Source organism: Rhincodon typus, chromosome 40, assembly GCF_021869965.1.
Source record: "Rhincodon typus isolate 14 chromosome 40, sRhiTyp1.1, whole genome shotgun sequence".
Lineage (NCBI taxonomy): Eukaryota > Metazoa > Chordata > Chondrichthyes > Orectolobiformes > Rhincodontidae > Rhincodon > Rhincodon typus.
Genome location: NC_063371.1, coordinates 6,977,224 through 6,999,869, shown reverse-complemented (window position 1 = coordinate 6,999,869; position 22,646 = coordinate 6,977,224). Strand labels below are relative to the sequence as shown.

General features: G+C 42.5%; 2 protein-coding genes across 14 annotated transcripts in view; both read left to right on the top strand.

Annotated features, from left to right (window-relative positions):
* The window catches only part of elmod3 (ELMO/CED-12 domain containing 3), a 39,929-nt gene extending 29,371 nt beyond the window's left edge, over positions 1–10,558 (top strand). For 6 of the 7 annotated variants that reach the window (XM_048618620.1, XM_048618621.1, XM_048618618.1 and 3 more), the window contains 5 exons: positions 4,601–4,723; positions 5,958–6,088; positions 6,504–6,580; positions 7,446–7,573; positions 9,200–10,558. In XM_048618620.1, the coding sequence (XP_048474577.1) occupies positions 4,601–4,723; positions 5,958–6,088; positions 6,504–6,580; positions 7,446–7,573; positions 9,200–9,435 (695 nt within the window). In that variant the 3' untranslated portion in view covers positions 9,436–10,558. The remainder of the gene's footprint in view (positions 1–4,600; positions 4,724–5,957; positions 6,089–6,503; positions 6,581–7,445; positions 7,574–9,199) is intronic. The other variant, XM_048618622.1, reaches the window with a different exon arrangement.
* Positions 10,559–16,581: 6,023 nt separating this feature from the next.
* Positions 16,582–22,646, top strand: part of gpat2 (glycerol-3-phosphate acyltransferase 2, mitochondrial) — a 52,730-nt gene continuing 46,665 nt past the window's right edge. For 2 of the 7 annotated variants that reach the window (XM_048618782.1, XM_048618778.1), the window contains exon 1: positions 16,585–16,975. The gene's annotated coding sequence lies outside the window, so the exon portion shown is untranslated. Of the gene's footprint in view, positions 16,976–22,646 lie in introns of all 7 variants that reach the window. The other 5 variants (XM_048618784.1, XM_048618783.1, XM_048618780.1 and 2 more) reach the window with 4 other exon arrangements.

Here is a 22,646-nt window from a genome sequence, read left to right as displayed (position 1 = left end):
GCCTAGACCCTAGGGTCTAGGCCCGAAACGTCAGCCTTCCTGCTCTTCTGAAGCTGCTTGGCCTGCTGTGTTCATCCAGCTCTACACCTTGTTATCTCAGGTAGTTGGTTATGTTGGTTAAGAAGGCATATGTGATACCTGTCTTTCTTAAACAAGGCATTGAACATTAGATCAAGGAGGTTATGATGGAGTTGTATAGGGCTTCGGCTGGGCCACAGCTGAAGTACAGTGCTCATCTCAGGTTCCCACATGATAGCAAGGATATGTTGGCACAAGAGTGCGAGGAGAGGAGAATCACCAGGATGTGCCTGGGCTGGAGCGTTTCAGCTTTGAAGAGAGACTGGACAATTGGGGTTGTTTTCCTGAGAGTAAAGAAGGCTGAGGTGGTTCCTCATTAAGGTGTACAAAATTATGAGGGACATAAACAGTGAAGAGAGGATGAAACATTCCTCATTCGGAGAGGGGTCAATAACCAGGGGCCATAGATTTAAAATGAAGGGTACGAGGGGATTCACACAGATATTTTTTACCGAGCGATAGATGGGTATCTTCAACTGAAAGAGTTAAATAGAGTAGCATGGGAAATAGGAGCAGGAGTAGGCCATGTAAGAATAATCGGGTAGTTATAATAGGGGATTTGAACTTCCCAAACATAAACTAGCACTGCTATAGTGTTAAAGGCTTGGATGGAGAGGAATTTTTTAAGTATGTCCAAGAAAATTTTCTGATTGAGTATGTGGATGGATCCACTAGAGAAGATGCAAAACTTGACCTCTTGTTGGGAAATAAAACAGGGCAGTGACTGAGGTGTCAGTGGGGGAGCACTTTGGGGTTAGTAACCAGAAATTGGGATGGAAAAGCATAGACCGGATCTAAAAGTTAAAGTTCTAAATTCGAGAAAGGCCAATTTTTGATGGTATTAGGCAAGAACTTTCAAAAGTTGATTGGGGTCGGATGTTTGCATGTAAAGGGACGGCTGGAAAATGGGAGGCCTTCAAAAGTGAGATAACGAGAGTGTGGGGACAGTATGTTCCCATTAGGGTGAAGAGCAAGGCTGGTAGGTGTAGGGAGTGCTGGATGACGAGAGAAATTGAGGTTTTGGTCAAGACTGAGAAGGAAGCATATGTCATGTATTGACAGCAGAGATTGAGTGAATGCTTAGAAGTGTATAAAGGCAGTAGGAGAATACTTAAGAGGGAAATCAGGAGGGCAAAAAGGGAACATGAGATACCTTTGGCATATAGGGTTAAGGAGAATCCAAACAGATTTTATAAATACATTAGGGACAAAAGGGTAACTCGGAAGAGAATAGGGCACCTTAAAGGCTGCCTATTTGTGAAACCGCAGGAGATGGGGGATATACTAAATGAGTATTTTGCATCAGTGTTTGCAGTGGAGAAGAAAATGGAAGGGATAGAACATGGGGAAATAAATTGCGACATCTTGAAAAATGTCCTTATTACAGAGGAGGTGGCGCTGGACGGTTTAAAATGCATAAAGGTGGATAAATCCTTGGGACCTGATCACCTGTACCCTGGACCCCTGGGGGAAGCGAGGCAAGTGATTGCTGGGCCCCTTACTGAGATATTTGTATCACCGATAGCTACAGGTGAGGTGCCAGAAGACTGGAGGTTGGCTAATTTGGTGCCACTATTTAACAAACGCTACAAGGAAAAGCCAGGGAACTACACACCGGTGAGCCTGACATCAGTGGTGGGCAGGTTGTTGGAGGGATTCTTGAGGGACAGGAATTCCATGTATTTGGAAAGGCAAGGACTGATTAGGGACAGTCAACGTGGTTTTGTGCGTGGAAAATCGTGTCTCACAAACATAATTGAGTTTTTTGAAGATGTAATGAAGAGGATTGATGAGGGCAAAGCAGTGGACAACATCTATATGGACCTCAGTAAGGCATTCAACAAGATTTGGTGGACTGGTTAGCAAGGTTAGATCACATGGAATACAGGGAGAACTAACCATTTGGATACAGAACAGGCTCAAAGATAGAAGACAGAAGGTGGCGGTGGATGTTTGCTTTTGAGACTGGAGATCTATGACCAGCGGTATGTCACAAGGATCGGTGCTAGGTCCACTGCTTTTCATCATTTATATAAATGATTTGGATGCGAACACTGGAGGTATGGTTAGTAAGTTTGCAGATGACACCAAAATTGGAGATTTAGTGGACAGTGAAGAAGGTTCCCTCCGAGTACAACGGGATCTTGATCAGATGGGCCAATGCGCCAAGGAATGGCAGATGGAGTTTAATTTAGATAAAGGTGAGGTGCTGCATTTTGGAAAGGCAAATCAGGGCTGGACTTATACACTTAATGGTAAGGTCCTGGTGAGTGGTGCTGAACAAAGGGAGACCTTCGAGTACAGGTTCATAGTTCCTTGAAAGCGGAGTAGCAGATAGATAGGATAGTGAAAAAGATGTTTGGTATGTTTGCCTTTATTGGTCAGTGCATTGAGTATCGGAGTTGGGAGGTCAAGTTGCAAGACATTGTTTGGCCACTGTTAGCATACTGCATTAGTTCTTGTCTCCCTGCTATCGGAAGGATGTTGTGAAACTTGATAGGGTTCAGAAAAGATTTTCAAAGATGTTTCCGGGGCTGGAGAGTTTGAGCTACAGGGACAGGCTGAATAAGTTGGGGCTATTTTCTCTGGAGTATCAGAGGCTGAGGGGTGACTTTGTAGAGCTTTATATAGTTATGAGGGGCATGGACAGGATAAATAGATAAAGTCTTTTCCTTGGAGTGGGGGAGTCAAAAACTAAAGGGCATAGTCTTAAGGTATGAGTGGAAAGATTTAAAGGGGACCCGAAGGGGAACTTTTTCATGCAGAGGGTTGTTCCTGTATTGAATGAACTGCCAGAGGAAGTGGTGGAAGCTGGTACAATTAGAACATTGCAAAGGCATTTGGATGGGTATATGAAAAGGAAGAGTTTAGGGGGATACGGACCAAATGCTGGCAAATAGAACTCGATTAATTTAGGATAGCTGGTCAGCTGGTCTGTTTCCATGTTGTATATCTCTATGACTCTATAACTCTGGCCCTTCGAGCCTGCTGTGCCATCCATTGTGATCATTGCTGATTGTTCATCTCACTATTTTGTTCCTGCTTTTTCCGTATACCCTTTGTTCCAAAGCAGATCAAACCCCCTCAAAATATATTAAGAAAATAGTCTAAACTTTAACTGAAATAACTGCGCAGAGGCCAGGATCTCGTCATCAAGTCACCCTTTATTTACTTGTGCACAGTACACTGGCTCGGAGTCAGTCCCTTGAACTGAGGAGATTCTGAACCCCTGTTAATACTGGTCAGCCAGTGCCTCCTGATTGGCTCAGGTTAACAACCTCAATCAAAGATCTTGTACCCAACAAGATCCACCTGGTTCCATTCACTGTACCAACGTTTTCTTATTTTAAAGATAAGTGTAAGGTGTTGCGTTCAAGATGCAATTCAATTGTTCAAACTATGCAATGTAAAGCAAAGCACGCCTTCTTATTATACTACGGTTAAAATACAGACAAAATGAAAACAATTCACTTCACTGTAACTCTATCGAAATGCTCAACAAAATAATAGATATATTAACTGCTTCTAATTAACTGTTCCAATATAGTAACATCCCATAAACACACCCTTGGCAAAGGAAAATTCATTAAAATAGATTATCTCACATGCAACTTGACCAGCAGGAAGACAACTCCAGCTTTTAGCTGTAACAGAGAGAGGAACAAGAGCTTCCACATCCAGCTTCAAAACCCCAACACCTGCAGAAAGCTAAAGCTAAAAATCCTGGTTCTGTGCCCCCCCCCGCCAACCATTCAGGCTGCTTCTATTATTCCAACTTCTTTTAAAAAAGCCGAAGTCCTCAGAAAATGTTTACTTCAAAATTTTAAAATGTTTACTTCGTTGGCTTTGAGCAGACTGCTTGCTACCTCTGTCTCAGTGTTTTGCCATAAAAAATCCCAGGACAAAATATATCTCCTAAAGCTGTTGCATCATCACACCTTTGATTCCTTTTATTCTTAGAATTATATCCATCTCCTTGAAAACATTCGATGTTTAGGCATCATTTGCTTGCTAAAGCAGAGAATTCCACAGGCTCATCATTTTCTGGGAGAAGAAATTTCTCCTCATCTCTGTCTGAAATGGATGAGCCTATATTTTAAAAGTGTGAGCCCTGGTTCTGGGCACCTTGGTGATGAGAAAGATGCTTCCTGTGTTTACCTGGTTTATTTCTGTTTGAATTTTGGAGCTGAAAGGTAGAGGCAGGAGCCATCACAACATCTAATAAGTATTTAAATTAACACTTAAAATGCCACACCTTAGAAGGCCCTGGACCTCGTGCTGAGAAATGAGATGAGAGGAGATACATATTTGTTGACCAGCGCAGAGGGCCGAAGTTTCATGTTGTAATACTCTATGACTGTGACCCAAATGTATTTTTCTTCAGAGGACCATTTGTTTCACAATGCAAGTATCCTGGATTTGAAGCAGTTACCATTGTTTTGTAAAACTATCTTTTAATGAACAACAAAAATCATTGCAGAACACGAAATTGTAGAAGATATTGATGTGTTTCTTGGCGCAGGCTCCTTGGACAATGATCAGAAAGTTCATATTCGAGTTTTGCAGACAATTTACAAGAAACTAACTGGGTCTAAGTTTGACTGTGCACGTTATGGATCACATTGGGAACAATTAGGGTTTCAAGGTAAGGATAAGGAAATATTCTGGTTGACAGTTTGTTTGTGTTGTGATCATACCTTGGTATTTCAGGCTGGGGCTCAGTTGGGAACTTTATCCTGGATTTGCCAGTAGTGAGACAGATGTTGTTCCAGTGTCATTGGGGGTTGCATGTGAGTATCCTGTGAAATCTCTGTCGTAGTAGACTCTGAAGGAATTGCTTTGGAAATTGAACATTCTGCTGGGCCATTTCCCAACAACTGGAACCATCTGAAACGCTCCATTCAAATCTGAGAATTCAGAGGGTTTTGACGAAATTAAGTAAATGGTTACTTAGGAGAACAAGCTGATCAAGTACCTTGTCAAATGCCTGAGTAACTGTTCAGTTGACCCCCAACTTAACTCACACACCCCACCAATCCCTCCTGACCTGTCACCCCCTTTGTCCCCCGAGAGCTGAAAGCCTCTTTCCCAACTCTCGACCAGGTATTCCCTTCCCTGAACCTGATCCTGACACATCCTTAAACCCCTTCTTGATCCGACCTGCGGGAGCTGCCTTCCAATACCTTCCACGACTTTGGACCCAAGGCTCCTTCACTGTGAAAGTTGACCCACCTCCCACGTTGCTCTGGACTTGCTATCCCTTTCCCTAAATTTACTATCCCTTTCCCCATTGCTGGACCCTCGTTCCATTCAGAACCATCTTCCCTGTAGCTGCTGTGGATTTGATAATTCTCCATCTTCCCAGCTCCTGGCCCTCCATGCCCTTTCCACGTGACCAGTGAAGTGTCAGAATGGAACTATGGCTGTGCATTTCTGCTGAGTTCCTGATCGGAATCTCCTGTCAGACCTATTGAGCTGTTTCCTTTCACAGGACCAGAGTGGCAACTTGCATGACATTACCACTTCCTGGATAATGCAGCCCATGTGTTCAATTGGCAGTGTTAATCATGTCAATATGTAACAAAGAATACATTACAAAAAAATGTTTACACTGAGCTTGAAAGCATGTTGCAACCAGTGGCTGGAGGTATGGATACGTAACAGTTTTTTAACAGTGTTAGACTGAAATTTGATGTGTTAAACTGTTTTATATGAAAGTGTGTTTATGACATGCGTAAAACTCTTGTCATCTCTTCAAATTATGTCTGATCAATAACAAAACTGAAAATGTGCTTACATAAAAAGTTATGAACTACGAGAGCAAACTAGTAAACAAGTTTGACTTCTCTTTTTGCCTATGAATTTTGTACTGTTACTAGGTGCAGATCCAGGGACTGACCTACGCGGGACAGGATTCCTTGGTCTGATGCACACCTTGTACATGGTGATGGATTTGCAGACTTTACCTTTGGCTCGTGATATTTACAAATTGTCACAGCATCCGATACAAGTTAGTCAACGCTTCCAGTTTTAATTTGGTTGAAAATTTCTCAAAGAGTCTGTTTTGGATAAGGCCACACAAACCTTTTTACTCATACTGAATTCTGCTGAATACACAGATTAAGTTTGTTAAAATTAATGAAGTTAAGCTGTCAGATACACTGGAGTTTTGGAATACAGCACCAGGCATGGTGTCCGAGGCTTTTTTTTCTGAGAGGAAGCATAAATGTAGAATATAAGTATCTCTGATTTCTTTCAGATATTAATGGACTGGTTCCATTTTTTTAAATGACACACCATTTTGAGGTTCTGAAAGATTTGATGAAAGAGTTACATGAATTCTGCCCTTTGCTGAGATGATGTACAATGAGTATCTTTTCTGTACAATGTTTGCTTTCACTTTGACCATATTTTCTTTGTTGCAGAATTTCCCTTTCTGTCTCATGTCCATTAACATCACCAGAATCACTATCCAAGCTTTGAGGGAAGAATGTTTATCCAAGTAGGTGACATAGAATAATCTCAGATTGTTCCTGTCAGATGAGAGGGCAATTAGAAATTAAACATTGAAACAAGAAAATTGTTGCAAGTGGATGAATTTCTTCTCCATTCTTCCAAAAAAATACCAATGCCAATAAACAGTTATCATCCTTGTGGCTGACAGTTGTGAGTCGCCATCTGTCTTACTGACGTTGTATTTTACAAAGTCTCCAATTGACTGTTTATTAATATATGGATAATGAATTATGCTTGAAGAATTAAGAAAACTACAGTGAAAATATTTCATCTATTCCCTGCATTCAGTCCACCCTTAAGCAACATGGTAAGGCAGACAACTCCCAGAAACACAATGGGGCAGTTGCCTCTGACTCGTTAACACTAACAGGTGACAGAACATTTGGCTGCCGAATGGCACATGGAGGAGAAAATTGGTTTCATTGTGGAACTGGTCAGCCAGAAAACCAAGAGGCTTCTCTTTGTGCCTTCAGGTTTTTTAAACTGGTCAGTCTTCCAGATATTTTCTCACCAACCTGTTGAGCGATAGTATGACACATGTCTGGATCAGGTGGGACTTGAACCTCGGCCTCATGACTCAGAGGTAGAAACACTACCACTGCATCACAAGAGCCCTGATCATTCTTGCAGCTCCTTCTGCCCACCAGTCTCACCTATTTCCCCTTCATATCTGCCCAGTCATTGATTGAACAATTAACTCCATTCCCTCGCTTAATTACTTGCTATATTAACAATGGGAACCAAGTTGTGATGAGAGAAAGTTAAAGATTTGGAACTATAAACTTTAAAGACCATTACTGTGATTCTTTTAAATTCTGGCTGAGTTGTAAATGCTGTGTGTTTTGTGACAGAGAATGTAACCGAAGGCAGCAGGTGATTGGAGTCCTTAATGATTTCTATGTGGCTGCATTCCTGCATCTTTATCAGATATGGAAAACACAGCACAAAACCATCTCTGATTCAGGATTTGTTCTTAAAGGTGAAAAATTGAGTGCAAGATATACTTCTCTGAAATCCTTTTGACTTGTATTCGATACTGCATTGTTAGTGGGTTGAGGGAATCTTCAGACTTGTTCATAAGGTTGCATGTTAAATGCCTGAAGTAAGGAAAGGAACACTTGAAAAGCCGCAGCTAAGTGCTCAGTAAATTCAGAATGGGTCTCGCAGCTGATGGTTTTCATGATATGAAAAGCTCCAAATGTAAAACATTGAACTGCTTGCAACAGATTAGTGAAAGCCTGGGAAGGGACATAAGGCTTCATACAAATTGGAAAATCATTGTTGCTTAGTTTGCTTAGATAGTTGGCACGCAGTCAAAAGACAATGAGACTTTTTTTTGTTCATCGGATGGGGGTGCTGCTGACTGGGCCAGCATTTATTTCCATCCTTGTTTGCTGCTTGGACTGTCTGGGTTGTGAGGGACATTTCAGATAGCAGTGCAGAGTCAACTACACTATTGTGGATCTGGACTCAGACTTGGGAAGGATGATGGATTTCCTTCCTGTAAAGACATTCGTGATCCAGATAGATTTTACAACAATCAACAACTGACTTGGCGAGCTTTTAAATCCAAATTTTAATTGATTCAGATTTCACCATCTGCTGGATTCTGAGTCCAGTGTCAGTTTTTTTATTGCCAAAAAATATACTTTATTCGTTTAAAAAAATCTTCCAACTGCATTCACTGGGCAGTTCCATACAGTCTTTGCATATCAAGAGAAACCAACATTGGAATTTGACATTCCCTGCAGTTACAAAAGCCAAAGACATTTCTTATGCAGGACACTGTTTACATACGTACAACGAGAGGGTCTGATAACTGAACAGACCCTTGTTATGCTTTGGCAAAAAGACCTGAGATAGTGGTGTCTCCCCACTGTGTCTTGGCAGCAGCTGCCCAAGCTTTAGTGCTTCCTGGACGTTGGAATGTGCCAGTCTGCAACACTTGTTTGAGTTCACCTCTTCACACTGGAAGACCAACAAGTTTCAGGCAGACCAAAGAGCGTCTTTCGCTGAGTTGATGGTCCTCCAGGTGCGGTCAATGTTTGTCTCGATGTGTGCCCCAGGGAACAGCCCGTGGAGCAAAGAGTCCTGCGTTACAGAGCTGCTCGGGACAAACCTTGAGCAAAACCTCTCTCTCCAGACCTTATTTGCAAAGGTGCATTCCAGAGGTAATGAGTGACAGTCTCTTCACCAGTGCAGCTGCTTTGAGGGCAGCGTGCGGTGGCGCACAGAGACCGGGTGTACATGAAGGATCTGATGGGCAGTGCCCTTCTCACAACGAGCCAAGCTACATCTTGGTGCTCGTTGGAAAGTTCTGGCGATGAGGTGTTCTGCCAAATGACTTCGTCGGTCTGCTCAGGGAACCATGTTACAGGATCCACCTCTCCTTTTGCCACAGGGTCTCAAGGACGCTATGTGCTGACCACTTCCTGATAGACTTGTGGTCAAAGGTGTTTTTCTTTGCAATGACAACGCCACTACACCATTGCCTCCTTTGAAATGGAGCTGAAAAGAGTAGAAATCACTAATATAATATGTCTGAAATTCCATTTCACCTTGTGCTTTAAATTATTGCTTGAAAATTTTTCCTGTTTCCTTGCAGGAGTTGAAATGTTTGCCAAAAAAAACCCAAAACAACTCCTGAAAAGGCTGGAAACTTACTTGTTGGAACGTCAGAATGGAACGGTCTTGCCAGCCGACAAGGTGTCCTCAACTTCAAACCACACTCTGACTGGGATGAGATCAAAATCAACATCTGTCATAAACACCAAAGAGATGAATTTTATGGGTGTGTGTGAGCTAGAGCCAGAACCTGAGGGCGAGGTGCAGCTAATCTGAATCTGTTGTGAGTGATGAAAAGTGAGAAAGATAATCAACGTCGCCTTGTAGCAGGGATGTGACACTTGACTGTTTCACCATTACGGCATGTAGTACATAAATACTGGACATTATATGTTGCCATAAACCCCACACAACAAAAATAGAACAATTGCTTTCCTGCCTAACAGAGGCTTGCAAATGTGTAAATGTTGTAGGTGTGTCATCCTAGCTGAAAAGATATTCAGCACAATTCTAACTTGAGTGCTCTTGCCAAATAGTTCTAGTAAACAGATGCTTTTCTGCTTCCTTTTGAAAACAATAGTGCCAGACTCTAAGCAGGAATGCAGCCCCTACTCAGGAGAGGAGAATGTCTTTGTTTCTTTCAATAGAGGTGCAGCCTGTGCTAAACATTGTTTGTACTGTACATTTTAAGTAATGCAAATTAGCTTCATTTCTGAGTTTGTGTTGTGAGTACCAATAGAGAGAGTTTAAAGATTTTATTTCCACTCCGACATAATTAAGGAGAGGCAGTTAAATGGCTTGGGCTGAATGAAGAAATTTTACTTTCAGGATGGTTCCCTTCTCACCTGATTCTAACTTAACCATGCAAGTTGGTTGTATGTTATATATGAGATACAGAAAATTATCAACAGGCATGTGATTTTTGTTAGCACTACATGATTTGACAGTACCTAATCCATTCTCTGTCACCATTCCACAGAACCTGTTCTGAGCATAAGCTGTAGGCCACTTGAGTGAGCAAAAAAACATGTTCAAACTTATGAAAATGCTCGAGTTTATAATAAAGTAAATATCCAACCATTAGTTGCTAATGACAGGCTTATTACATTTAAATAAACATCTTTTGTGTAGCCCAATCATTGAGCATTTTGCATCATGTTCCTTTTAAAAAAGATGCTCCAAAGTATCCATCTGGTCAAAGGCACTTTCATGGTGCTTTGTGTTCATTTTTAACTATTGGTCTTATCAGTATGTAGTTTCCCCTCCTTCAACTCTCATTACTGATTGCGAAATAAATTACATTAGCACTCCTCACCTTCAATCAAACAAGTGGTGAGCCTGCCATCCTGTCTCATTATTCATCAGTTCTTTGTGCATTAAAAATTGGAGCTGTCAAAAACCTTTTTGTTGGGTTCATTTTTATTCTTTGTGTTAAATTTTAATTCTAAATTGGACTGTTTCACTGTCAACGTCTCTGAACAATTGCTAAAAGCCATGAAGTGTTTTTATTTTCACTCATCTGTTTCTGGAAGAAAAGAAATTTTAGTGATCCCTGCCTTTCCCTAATCTATAAATGACTGGCCTCAGTGACTACTTAATAGGATTAGCGATTAGTTTGTACCCTCATTGTCAGTCACTTGTGTGCACCATTTTGTTGAATCTGTGGGTAGTTTGGAGCTGTTAAGGATCTGCCATTTTTTTCATTTTAAGAAGAAAAGAATTTTGAACTCACTTTCCAAGAGGAGGCCATTCTGGAGGCCCTCAACAAGAGCAGATCACCTCCTGCACTTTTTTTGGCTCACTCATGTGACCTGGTGTCACTGGCTGGCCAGCATTTATTGCTTATTCCTAGTTGCTCTTGAGTAGTTGGTTGTGAATCGTGTTGTCCACTTGATGTAGGCTGACCCACAATGCCCTTCTGGAAGGAATTCCAGAATTTTGACCCAGCAAGAATGAAGGAATGTCAAAATATTTCCAAGTCAGGATGGTGAGTGGCTTGGAGGGGAACTTGCAGGAAGTGGAGTCCCCATGTATCTGTGGTCATAAGTTTGGAAGGTGCTGTCTAAGAATCTTCAGTGAATATCTGCAGTGCCTCTTGTAGATAGTATACACTGCCACCACTGAGCATTGGTGGTTGAGTGAATTTTTGTGGATGTGGTGCCAATTAAGGAGGCTGTTTTGTCCTGGATGGTGTCAAGCTTTTTGACTGTTGTTAGAGCTGCACTCATCCAGGCAAGTGGTGAGTATCCCATCACTCTCCTGACTTGTGTCTTGTGGGTGGTGGACAGGCTTTGGGGAGTCAGGAGGTGAGTTATCTGTCTGTCTTTTCCCTGAAGCCCTGGAGATGTTTTCTGTTCATGTACTTAGCCAATTCTATTCCAAAGAATCTTTGCCACATCCTCCCTACTCTTTTACATCTTTCCTAAAGTGTGTTGCACAAAATTGTGTACAATATTCCAGCTGAGACCAAATCAGTTTTGTTTTTTTTTTGCATTGCATAATTTCATTGCTTTTATTCTCTATTCCACTACATATAAAACTCAGGATCCTACATACTTTATTAATCAGCTTATTTTGAAACATCCAGACTCTTGAGCAGTACATTTACAACCACTGGCCCGCTTCCTTTCTCCCCAACCCTCACCCTTACAACAACCAGAAAACTGCCCTAAAGAACTCTTTCAAGTCAAGTATTTTAACAGGTGATGTTGACAATCAGCAATGTCTGGCTGTGTTAATCTCCAGCAAGATGCCTTTGCAAACACAGATGTTCCCAAGATATGTTTTTTTTTGCCAAACTGCTCTTCAGTTCTGAATTTACTTGAGTGGAATGTGTCCTTACAAGGTGAGTGTGCATTCGATGCTAGCTGAAAAATATCTGTATGTGGAAGGTTGGCAGACTTAACCATGTGATCAAAAATAACATTCACTTGAAGAATTTATCAAGTGTGATAGTTGCTGGGTGACGTTCAGGGACATTGAGCTGCACCGTGTCTGGAGAAAGGATATGGAGCATTACAATATCGGGTTCAAGGGCTGCTGCGTACGCAATTGTCACCAGCAGAGTAAAGCAAGGAATTCATAGCAGCTCAAAAGAGTCAAATTTGGTGAGAAATTGTTCACAGAAGGTTGAGAGTAGTCGGGACAACATTGCTTGTGAGATTTGGTTGTACATGCAATCTTTACTTATTGTATCTGTCTATAGACAGGTCCAGATCTGAGGTGAGATGAAGACACTTCACAATGTTTTGAAATTGAGGGCTTGGTCAATTTAGTGATTGAAATAGATTTTGTATTTGAACAAAATTGCACGTGGATCCAAAGGCCCTTTCTGAATCTGAATGTAATAATTGTGCAGAAACTAAGTGTGTCCTGGGCATCTATGAAAATCTCTTCAATCCTTTTCATTAATCTCTGGGCTATTGAAGTGATTATAGGTAATGTGATATTGTTTCAAAACTCTGACTTTTTATTAACAGGTCTCAATTATTATATAGTTTTCCTTTGCACAAAGTCGCGGGTTAATTCATGTTTTATCATAATCAGGATTTCACTAACCAGCACTGTGATTGGTTGTATTGGAGATGTAATGTTAACACTGTACTTGGATGTTATGGTAATATAGCACTAAACATTTTTATTTTTGCATCCATTAAATTTTATGTTTTTAAAATAAAAAAACGACTCTGCAGCTATTAACTGTTTCGGTAACATCATTGCATTAACCAAATGGAAGAGACTACAAGTTTGGCATTTTTGAAATACTGTCCTCTGGTTATTGTTTCAGCTGTTTAAATAAGTACGTTAAGCTCATGAAAAAGGCTTGGTTTGGGAAATGCAACACAACAAAAACAGTACCAAAACTTGAATTGTACAATTTATATTTGAATTTTTCAACGGTAGTTCTGGTATCACTAAGTACTTGCTACTTCGGTTGCTGAACTGACAGTTTGAGGAGACATCGAAGTTAGGAGCAGGCATGGGCCATTCAACCCCTTGAACCTGCACTACCATTCATTATGATCGAGAACAGAATATGAAAGATAATTTATGGTAGTTAAGAAAGCAGCAGAAAGCATGAAGCATAGAGTCCTTTTTGTAGAATAGAATCCTAGAATCCTGATTGTGTGGGAGCAGGCCATTTGGCCCATTGAGTCTACACCGACCCTCCAAACAGCATCCTACCCACACCCAACTCCCTACCCTATCCCTGTAACCTTGTATTTCTTATAGCTAATCCACCTAGCTTGCACATCTCTGAACACTATGGGCAATTTAACGTGGCCAGTTCACCTAACTTGCAAGTCTTTGGACTTGGGGAGGAAACCAGAGCACCTGGAGGAAATCCACACATACATGGGGAGAATGTGCAAACTCAACACAGACAGTCGTCCAAGGCTGGAATCAAACCCAGGTCCCTGGTTCTCTGAGACAGCAGTCTAACCCACTGTACCGTGAATGTGAAAAACTCATGGGATTGACAGTATTTTGGAAGTACATTTCAGCAGTTATCTTCAGATGGACAAACTTGACCTTGCTTTGGTTTTGGGGGGAAGATGCAGAGAAGAAAAATGCTTGACACCCTCAACGGTTGAGTTTTAACATCATGATATTTGAAGACTGCTTTCATGTTCTCGTTCTGTAACCATTTACGGGTCTTCTAGACCGAATGACATTTGTTTCAACATCTTTGCCTCATAATTTCACTTTGGGCAATAATCATTCCAGACCTCTACCCTATTTCAGATTGCATCCTTTTGTTCTTTCCCTATTCTTGGTTCCCACACTTTTCAGCAATTTACACTGGCAAGATCCTTATTTAACAGATCCCGGATGTTTCTCGTTTCCTCAGTTTTGATGAAAGGACACGAATCCGAAATCTTAACTGTTTTCCTCTCTCCACAGCAGCTTTCTGACCTACGCGGTGTTTTGTTTTCATTTCAGATTTTCACCTCTGCACTATTTGGCTTTTGTTTCATGGATTCTTTATTGTGACCTGGACAATTTGATGCTGATGACACGATTCACTTGCCAACAAAACAAATCTGAAAGGTGACAGCACAGCAGCAAGTACCCTTGCGTGCATCTCGAGCAGCTTTTTGACCAATGTGTTATCTTTCTTCTGATGCTGAGTATAACCAAATTTGGTTGTTTGAAATCTTTCCAAATCTTTTCTCATGTTTCCATAACAATTCTCAGTTTGGGTGCTCTGCTTAATGAATTGGTTATCTTGTTAAGGTTAGTTGGCTCACCGAGCTGGTTTCTTGTTTCGCAGACGTTTCGTCACCATGCTGGGTAACATCCTCAGTGCAGCCTCCGATGAAGCGTCGGTGTGTTTTCCCGCCTGGTTTCTAAATTCTGGGGTCCGTTGAGATGGATTGCCTCACTTCCGGTTTTCCTTCGTAGTGGAATATATATGGAGTCGAGTTCAATATGTTTATTAATAGCATGCTTTGTGGAGTGCCAGGCTTCTCGGAATTCTCGTGCCTGTCTCTGCCTAGCTTGTCCCAGGATTTTGGTGTTGTCCCAGTCAAAATGGTGGTTCTCCTTGTCCATGTGGATTGAGACGAGTGAGTACTGGTCATGTCTGGCTACAAAAACAACAAGAACTACAAGATGCACAGCAGAAATTTACCAAAGATCATTAGACAGCATCTTTCAAACCTAGGACTACTTTGACCTGGAAGGACAAGGGCAGCAGATACATGGGAATACCACTTGTATTGCAAGAAGAACAAGGGTTGCAGAAAAAGGAGAAAAACACCAACTAAAAGTTTTTTCCCCAAGTCTCTCACTGTATTGAGGAGGCTCACTTATATATCCCCATCTTCAATGATGAAAAAGCCCAACACCGTGTACCATCTTCAGCTGGTTCTTCAATGACCTTTCCTCCATCATAAGGTCAGAAGTGGGTTTGTTGGCTGATGATTGCACAATGTTCAGCATTATGTGTGACTCCTCAGATACTGAAGGAGTACATGTTCAAATGCAACAAGATCTGGACAATATCCAGGCTTGGTCTGAAAAGTGGCAAGTAACATTCATACCACACACGCCAGGCATAAGAGACAATTGAATCACCACCTTTTGACATTCAATGGTGTGACCATCCCTGAATCCACCACTGTCAACATCCAGGTGGTTACCATTGACCAGAAACAAAACTGGACCAGCCACATAAACACAATCTGCACAAGAGCAGATTGGAGGCAAGGAATACTGCAGTGAGTACCTGACCTCCTGACTCCCCAAAGCCTGTCCACCCTCTACAAGACCTAAGTCAGGAGTGTAAATGAATATTCCCTACTTGTCTGAATAGATGCAGCTCCAACACTATTTAAGCTTGACACCATCCAGGTCAAAGTAGCCAACGTGATTGGCACCACATCCACAAATGTCCACTCCCTCCACCACGGTTGCTAAGCAGCAGGTGTTTATGAACTACAAGATGCACAGCAGAAATTTACCAAAGATCATTAGACAGCATCTTTTAAACCTGGGACTACTTCGACCTGGAAGGACAAGGGCAGCAGATACATGGGAATACCACTACCTTGAAGGTGCCCTCCAAGCCACTCAACGTCAAGATTTGGAAATATATCATCATTCCTTTACTGTTGCTGGGTCAAAATCCTGGAAATCCTTCCCTCGGTGCATTGTTGGTCAACCGACAGTGCATAGATTGCAGTGGTTCAAAAAGGAAGCTCACCACCTCCTGGTCAAGGGCAACTAGGGAAGGGCACTAAATGCTGGCCAGCCAGTGACACCCATGAGGAGAAAAAGAAATTGACACTTTGTCAAAAACCTGGCACTGCCTTCCACCACCATGCAGTGAAGCTAACTGTATCAGCACTATCTCACCCATCTTCATCGTTTGGTGCCATGACGGCTTTATTGTCATTCTGCGTTTTTTTTTCTGCAGATGAGTCAGTTGGATCTGGGTCCCAAGCAACCCCAGATCAAGGGCCAGTTCCGGCTCTGAGGTCGCAGAGGCTTCAGCGTTGACAGTGGAGGAGCTCAGCCACCGGCAACCCACAACAGGCAGCAGTGTCTGGACGAACGTTGGAGGAGGAGCTGGAGGTAGGAGACCAGACCATGCCTCCAGCTTGGATGCTGCCATTGCGGGAGTGGCTGTACCGGTGAGGCAGGCCTCTAATCAAGACCGCGGAGCTCGTTACAGAGATCTTGGCCGCCATCAATCAGCAAATGGAGGCGTAGCACAGTAACAGGAAGAGGGAAAGATGAACTCTATTGCAGTAAAATCTTGTTTCATAGAAATTCATAGAATCCCGACCGTGTGGAAACAGGCCCTTCGCCCCAACAAGTCCGCACCAACCCTGAGAGAATCCCACCCAGATCCATTCCTGAAACCCACCTAATCTACACATCCCTGAACACTATGGGCAATTTAGCAATGGCCGATCCACCTAGCCTGCACATCTTTGGACTGTGGGAGGAAACCCACGCAGATACGGGGAGAATGTGCAAGTGAACGATGTCAGACCCAGCTGGCAGATACCGAGACTGCGCAGTTCTTTCCAAAAGTGTAACCCTGAGTTTAAAGTGTGTGAGGGCAGTCCCTCAGGTGGCCGATTGATGGGGGTGTGGGGTGTGGAATCAGGGTGGAAGACGGTAGACCTCGCGCTTGGCCCATCGGGAGTCGGTGCGCGCGAAGCTAAGAGACCGTTGGCGGTTGCAGTTCAAACGGGTAGAAGGTGAAGGCTTCGAACACGTTAGTGCCAGCAACCGTCTGACCCGACGACTTGGACCGGTCTGGCTTCGATTCGATCCGGGGTCGCTTGCCGTTCTGGCCACGGTAGGGTCGTCGACTCGGCATCTTTCCATCCACTGGCTGCTTGTCCCCTCCCGAGGCTGAGGTGGTTGGGAGTTTGCCGGCCGGTTGGGGTCGGTGGTCCGGGTGTGGGAAGGCGGGGGAGGTACACGGAGAGAAACTGTGGCCAAGGGAGGTTTGTGGGTGTCCGGTGGGCCTGGATGTTCGTTTGGTGAGGAGTGGCTTGGTGCGGTAATCGGGAGTTTGGGTGAATGAAGTATGATCGGTTTTAGGGTGGGGAGGGCCGGCAGATGGGCGGGTTGGGAAGTCGGGTGGAGTGGACGAGGGGAAATTCAGGTATTTCGTTAGGGAAAGGAAAGCCGGTGTTTGGAAATTATCAGCGAGGGAATGGGGGTAGTGGGTCCTTTTCCATGGGGAGTTTGGAAAGGGTGATGCTGTGTAGGCAGGGAAGGGCACGTTAGGACGATATGGGGACGCTCGGGGTTGCTGCAGGCAAAGGGTGAGTCGTGGATGAGCTTAGGTTTCCTCAACTGTTGAGAATGAAAAATGTAGTCAACTGGCCTTCTCATTGTGGTAATGTGCTTCCTAAATGTGGAAAAATGGCTAACAGTTGTATTTAGAGATTGCCCTCTTTTTAAACCAAGGTTTTGGTTGAAAATTGATGTTTGAAATGTTTTTATGGTCCACAAGAAGGTATTGAACTGAGGGTGTAATATGAGGCAAGCTACTGTCTCTCTCGGCCTTACGATCCTTTGGACCTCCCTTGATACTCATGGCCGAGCATCCTGTTGACCTGAAGCGTTTCTGTTGAAGGTTCATGCCTGGGGTGGCTGGTAGCCCAGCTTACTGCCCAAGGCACTTGTCCAACAATCATGCTGAAATCCAGCTAGTCAACCTTAAAAGGTTTTTCAGGTTGTTGTTTCCCCACCAAAATTTGTGAACCCTGCTTTTCACAAACTGATTTGTTGTCGAAAGCATGAATTGACCAAAGTGGCTTGGGACTGTACAAAATCCTTAGCTTGTCACAGTGGCCACATGTTCTGTGACCCCGAACTTCCAGTTGTATCCCATTTTAACATGCCACCATGTTACATAGTCAACATTTCTGTCTCAGGCTTGTTGGAGTGTGCCAGTGAGACTCAATGCTGGAAAAACATCTTGTTTTGTGCTTGGGCGACTCTACAGCTGTCAGGACTCAATATCAAGTGCAATTATTTTAGGACCTGAACACCATCTTCCATGTCCTTTACCCACCTCCCACACCTGGCCCTGTCATGACATGGCTGTTTTTAGTGTAGCCACCCCATTTTCACATAGTTAAGTTACCCATTTGCAGTCCTCTTGCTCCCTTGCTTACCATCATCAGTCCCTTTGTCTGCCTAATATTATTTCTGACCCTCTGGGTTCCATCTCCACCTATCACTTTTTGCTTTTATTCCCTGCCCCCACACCCTAATTCTTCAGTGTACATAACAGCTTTTTCTAACTTCCATCAGTTCAGAATAGGGTTCACCGGATCCGAAATGTTAACTGTTATTTTTTTCTCCACACATGTTGCCAGACTGCTGAGTTTGTCCAGCAATTTGTGTTTTCGTTTCAGACTTCAGCAATAGCGGTTCTTTATTTCATCTGTCTGTGTCTGGATTACGATGTCAAGTATATTTGACATATTGACAGTTCCGCAAAGTATGCAGAATTACTGTAAAATGTGTCTGACCGGAAAAAAAGCTGTGCTAAACATTGACAGTCAGTTGCATAAATGGGCTCCAAATCTAAGAACTACAATTTACTAATGTACTTGTATGTTTCAATTATTGGTTGCAAGCTATCACATTTCTGGAAAAGCAAGCTTCTACAGCATGAAAGCACAAGCACGTAAAGCTTAATCTACCTGTTAGAATCAATTTGGAAGTTTCTGCAATGCTTTGGTGCCATGAAGGACCCATCCATTAAACCAAATTAAATTTAACCTGGTCAGTTATTGCTTTATCAACCTGCCAGTCATGAGTGAATTAATGGATGTGTTAATTAATACTGGAAGCAAGTGATACTTCGCAGCAGCAATCTACTTAATGATACCAGGTTGAGGTCACTGATAATTCATTGTAGCATTGAACCAAATGTGGACTCAAGAACTGAATGCCTGTCAAGGATGAGACAAGTCCCTCTGGAAATGTCAGCTTCATTCATCTGTGAAAAACACAAAGGATCATGGACAAAACTGATGCAGTTGGAGTCAGAGGGAAATCGCTCCAGTGGCTGGAGCCATCCTTACACAACGTGAAATCATTGCAGTGTCAGCAACTCATCATTACAGGTTAGGGTAAAGATTTCCTCAGGGAGCCAGCAAAATTAAGCACTTTGGTATTCGGATCCCCTTGCAACAGACAATTACTGTTTGCTAATTACTTGCTGTACTTGGACATTAATGCTTCGTCATTCATGCATGAGGATGTGTCGGTTTGAGCTCTGTACTGTCTCTCACCATTTACATGAAATGCTTCTTTATTACTTCTCCTGCCAAAATAGACAATTTGACATTCTCATATTATACTCCATTTGCTAGATATTTCTGCACTCCTACTGACCGACATCCCTTTGTACCCTCCTGATGCTGTCTTCAGAAGTTAATTTTCCACCAGTCTTTGTCATCAATAAATTTAGCTTTCATGTTTTTGCCCCTTCATCTAAAATCATGCCAGATGTCTGTTGGTGGAAACCATTTACAAGTGCTGAAACCTCAGTCTAATTTGCATTATTGGCATTCAGCCCCTCCTGACTGCTGCTAGACTCTGGTTACAGCCAGTACAATCTATTGCATACCAAATTAATTTCAACAGACTGCAGACTTCAACTGCAATGTTTGTAACAGAAAATCAAAAGCAGTAATGTGGGAGTGCTATTAATTCTGAGTCTGAGTGTCTAAGCTTTGACAACTGTTCGGTCATCTTCATTGTTGGGTTAATATACTGGAACTTTCTTATCAAATAAAATCACAGTCAGTATCACTTCAAAACAAAAACAAATTAAATGGAGAGCTCACTGTCATCTAAGGCAATTGTGGATGGACCATAAATGCATAGTCTAGCACCTGTTGTGAGATTACTTCAAAAATGATATGCAGCCATCGAGAGTGCCGTTGTCTTGGCAAACTTTGCTGAATTTTACTCTTGGAAGAACATGAGAGTTCTCTGAGGATGGCAAATCTTTTGAGCATAAAGCAACTGGGGGTCAGATCTAATTGCAGACTTCTACAGCAGGTGTGCCGTCAGAAGCTGTCACTGACCCTTGTCACACTCCTGTCATCCTAGAATGTGTCGCCAAAGTTCTGCTGGACTTGTAAAGGATCCGTACATCCACCTTCCCAATACCTGGGCCTGGAAAGCCATATATTTCATGATGACTCTTTTGGTTCATTGTTCAAGTCAAATATAAGGGATGTAACAGCAGAGCATTTAGAAATGTATCATAAAATCAAAGTCAGCATGACTTCATGACAAAAAAAAAAGTCTGACAAATTTATTACAGTTCTAAGAGGAGTGAACAAACAGGATAGGTCAAGGATTGCCAATAAATGTGGTATAGTTTCATTTTTCAGAAGGTGTTTGTCAAGATACTACACATAACTTAAGAGCCCATGGTGTTGGGTGTAGTATATGAACATAGATAAAGGGTTAACTAACTCATTGAAGACAGGTGAGTTGAAATAAATGGAACATTTTCAGAATGGCAACCTGTAATGGGTCCAGTGCCACAGGGATCACTGCTGGGGTTATAGTTATTTACAATCTATCCTAATAATGACACCAGGTTTGTGGACCACCCAAAAATAGATGGGAAGGCAAGTAGTGAATCCGACTCAATGTCCGGAGGGATATGGACAAGTGTGTGGGTAAAAATTTTGCAGATGGGATATAATTTGGGACAATGTGAGTCCATGGCTGGAAGAGAAGAACAGCTGGCTATTATTTAAATGGAACAAAGGCTGCAGAAAGCTGAGCACAGTGGGATTTGGAGTTCCTCATGCTAATCACAAAAAGCTAGCCTCCAAGTTCACTGGGTGACAGAAACAGCAAATGGACTGTTTGCCTTTATTCCAGAGGAAATGGAGCATAAAAATAGGGTGTTCTTGTGAAAACGAGACAGCTCAAGTCAGACCACACCTGGAATACGGTGAACAGTTTTGGTCCCCTCATCCAAGGAAAGATGCACTTGCCATTGAAGGCAGTGCACACAATATTGATGTTGATTTCTGGTGTCATGAGAACAGACTGAATGGGTTGGACTTAGATGCATTAGAGTTTTGAACACTGAGAGGGGATTCGGAAGCTTCGGAGGGTAGATGTGTAGAGGTTGCTTTCCCTTGGGGGGACATTTTAGGAGCAGAGGACAGAATTTCAGAGTAATGAGTCACCCACTAACTACAGAAATAAGGAGTTTCTTCTCTCAGAGGATAGTCAACCTAGGGAATCGATTAATTGCAGAGGGCTGTTGAGTCTTGGTTACTCAGGAGATTCAAGGTTGAGATAAGCAACTTTTTAATCTATAAGAGAATCAAGATTTATGGAAAAAAAGGCAGGCAAGTTGAATTGAGGATTATTGGATCAGCCTTGATCTTGTTGAGTGTAACAGCAGTTTAAATAGGCTGATTGGCTCCTTTGTGCTCCTCCTTTTTAAGATCATATGATAAGTATGTGATCGAATTAATGTACTTGGATTGAGAAAGCCTTCTCAAGCTGATGTGAAGTGTGGAAACCGCTCCATACGATGAATGCTGCCATTTATGTCCTGGAGATATTGCAATATAGGCAGTTCACTAAAGGTTTTTCAAATCTGCAACCTAAACAGACAACACTGGAAATGCTGAGCAGGACAGGCAGTGTGTGTGGACAGAAACATTTCAGATCAGTCACCAGGAAATATAGTAGTTCTTTGTGTGGAGAATTTACTTTGAGATGGGCAGTTGTTTTTCTTCTCAAACCCCACCCTGTCTCCCAACTCCACACATCCTTCTCTACAGAGTACCCATTTCTGAAGCATACTGAAAGGACATTCCCTAAGCTATTGTTTAAGTCTGTAAATGGAATTGAGTGCTTTAAAGCACTCTTTCACTGCGGCTCAGAATAGCATTGTAACTGTTGAACAGCAAAATGTAACTGAAATTTCACACTCATTTGAAGTTATTCAATCTTTATCTGAGTTGTTTGCACAGGTCATGGTTGCTCCTTGACATTTTCCCATCATTTTAATTCATTTTTACAATGAATGTGGCCACTGTAATTCACGGACCAATTACAGCCGAGCCTGATGAAGTCCAGTTCTGAAGAAGGGTCACTTGACCTTAACTTTGCTTTGTCTCCATGGATGGTGCTCGATCTGTTGGGTTTTTCCAGCAATTTCTGTTTTTGTTTCAGATTTCCAGTGTCCACAGTTCTTTGATTTTTGTTTATGACAATGTACTTTGCCTTTGTCCACACTGCTACTGGACCCTCCTGGTGCACTGTTTGTTCTGTTCAGTTTTATGTAGTTCTGTTATCCCTTATGGCCACATGCTGGTGTGGGATAAGATGATCAGTATCAATAACCAAACTTCTACATACGAAGAGAAAGTAAAAACTGCCTATGCTGGAGCCAGAGATAACACGGTATGGAGCTGGAGGAGCACACCAGGCCAGGCAGCATCAGAGGAGCAGGA